This window comes from Fonticula alba, assembly GCF_000388065.1.
Source record: "Fonticula alba strain ATCC 38817 unplaced genomic scaffold supercont2.8, whole genome shotgun sequence".
Taxonomy (NCBI): Eukaryota; order Rotosphaerida; family Fonticulaceae; genus Fonticula; species Fonticula alba.
The window spans coordinates 1,581,151-1,582,977 of NW_009242978.1; the positions used below are offsets into that span (position 1 = coordinate 1,581,151).

At 71.5% G+C, this 1,827-nt stretch overlaps 1 protein-coding gene across 1 annotated transcript in view; it reads right to left on the reverse strand.

Moving 5' to 3' along the window:
- Positions 1-1,607: 1,607 nt before the first annotated feature.
- The window catches only part of H696_05004 (hypothetical protein), a gene marked incomplete at both ends in the record, with an annotated part of 3,853 nt that continues 3,633 nt past the window's right edge, over positions 1,608-1,827 (reverse strand). Inside the window, one exon of the mRNA XM_009498873.1 lies at positions 1,608-1,676. Within this exon, the coding sequence (XP_009497148.1) occupies positions 1,608-1,676 (69 nt within the window). The remainder of the gene's footprint in view (positions 1,677-1,827) is intronic.

Consider the following 1,827-nt stretch of genomic DNA (forward strand, 5'->3'; position numbering starts at 1 on the left):
GAGGGGGGAGAATGGAGCAGGGGCGGGGACTAGGCTAGGGATGCTTGAGTGACTGGATCGATCTTCCCGATGGCTGGCACACAGAGAAATAGGTCGGACCCAACGGCTGGGGAGTCGGACGGGCGTGTCCGGGCTCGGCTGATCTAAAGCAGGTCACGTCATTTGGACATATTTAAATTGCCATTTTCTGCCTCCCGACGCCTTTTGGAGCTGCGTGGGGGCCAGAGTGGCATGCCACAATACCCTGAAGAGGACCCTGAGAGGGGCTCCCTTTGGTCCGTTGCGCAAGCCAGACCCGAGACGCTCGCGTCCGCCTGGGGGAGGGTTCCCTTGGAGGGGTTGAGGGCAGACAGCTGGGGAGTTCATCGGAGGCGGCCGCGTAACGGGGCCCATATGTGCCTCGTGGCGCGGACGTACGAAGGGCCAGTCCCATGGCTGGCTGCAGGGGCCTACCGACGCCCCGGGCCTGGTCGCCCGCCCAGACTCTCCCCGAGGGGTGTTCTTTTCGGACGAGGGGCCAGGGTCAGGGTTTTCCCGGATGTCCCGGGGAGCCCCGCCCCCTCGGGACAGCTGGTGTCTAGGGTTATCTACCCTGCACACTGGCGAACAGTCCTGGCTGTACGTCCATGGGTGTTCGGGGCGCTGCGCCAGGGTGGCCCGCCGTCTCCCGGGTTCCCCCGAGACGCGCTCTTCTGAAGGAGGGGGGGGGGGGGAGGCCGCGTGTGTTCTGCGGCTGGGGTGGGCTTGGGGGCGGAATCGCGGCACTGCCGAGGCCTCTTGCGTCAACAGGGCCCCCCGGCTTGTGTTGTACCCGGGTGCTGCTGGCGAGTGATACTCTCGTGCCTTGGGCGCCCGACTTTGGGGCCCGCACGGGGAAGGGGGGGTCCCAGGGGTGGCCTTGCGGGCCGTGGCGGCGGGCCTTGGGGGAGTCCAGAGCATCCCCGGATGGGGCCCCACTCGACGGCTGTGTGCGTGTGTGTGCCAGGGGGGGGGGGGGGGGGGGAGGGCGGGCACCGGCGCGCCAGGGCCCCGGGTCTGTGGGGGCGGGGGCGAGGAGCATGCACAGGGTGCCCGAGCGTGGGAAGCGCCCGGTCGGCCCAGCGTGGCTCCCGGCGCCCTCGGTCCCCTGCGGGGGGGGGGGGTGCCCTCCCCTGGCGCGGCGGGGTCTGTTTGGGGACGCGCGCGAGTCCCCTGTCCGTTCACGGAGGAAATGGCTGGCGGGCATTCCCCCCGCCGCGGCCGGGCACGGTTAGCGCGCGCGCGTTGGGCCCGCACGGGACCCAGGAGGCAGCCCAGAGGGCCGGCAAACAATAACACCAGTCCGGGCGGCCGCACACGAACCTTGGGTGTGTCCCGCCGGGCCCGATCCTGCCGGTGGGGCATTTCCCAAGGGCTCGGGCACCCGCGGGCCGGCCTAGCCACACGGGGCCTTGTCCATTCCTGACAGGGGGGCGATCGGGCGCACGGGGAGCGAGAAATTCTGGAAGCTGGTCGCGCGCGCTCTGCTCCCGCCCCCCCGGGGGGGGGGGGGGGCGGTGGGCGGGCAAGGCCCGCACGCCGAGAAGCCGCCGACGACCGGAGGCTGCGCCGTTGGGCCGGCTGACTCCTCAAGCGGGCAACCCGGCATGGCGAGGGCCCGGTCGCATCAGTGGTCCCATCTGGGCCGCGAAGGCCTCCTATCCCCCCAGGGGGGGGGGGGGGGGCCGGTGGGAACGGCCCTGGGCCTCTCTTGTGCCGGCGGGGCCCCAGATTCTGGTGACTCGGCCGAAAAAAGACCCCACTCATCCGCGCGATCACCACGCAGTCGGGCGGGCGGGCGGACGGGCG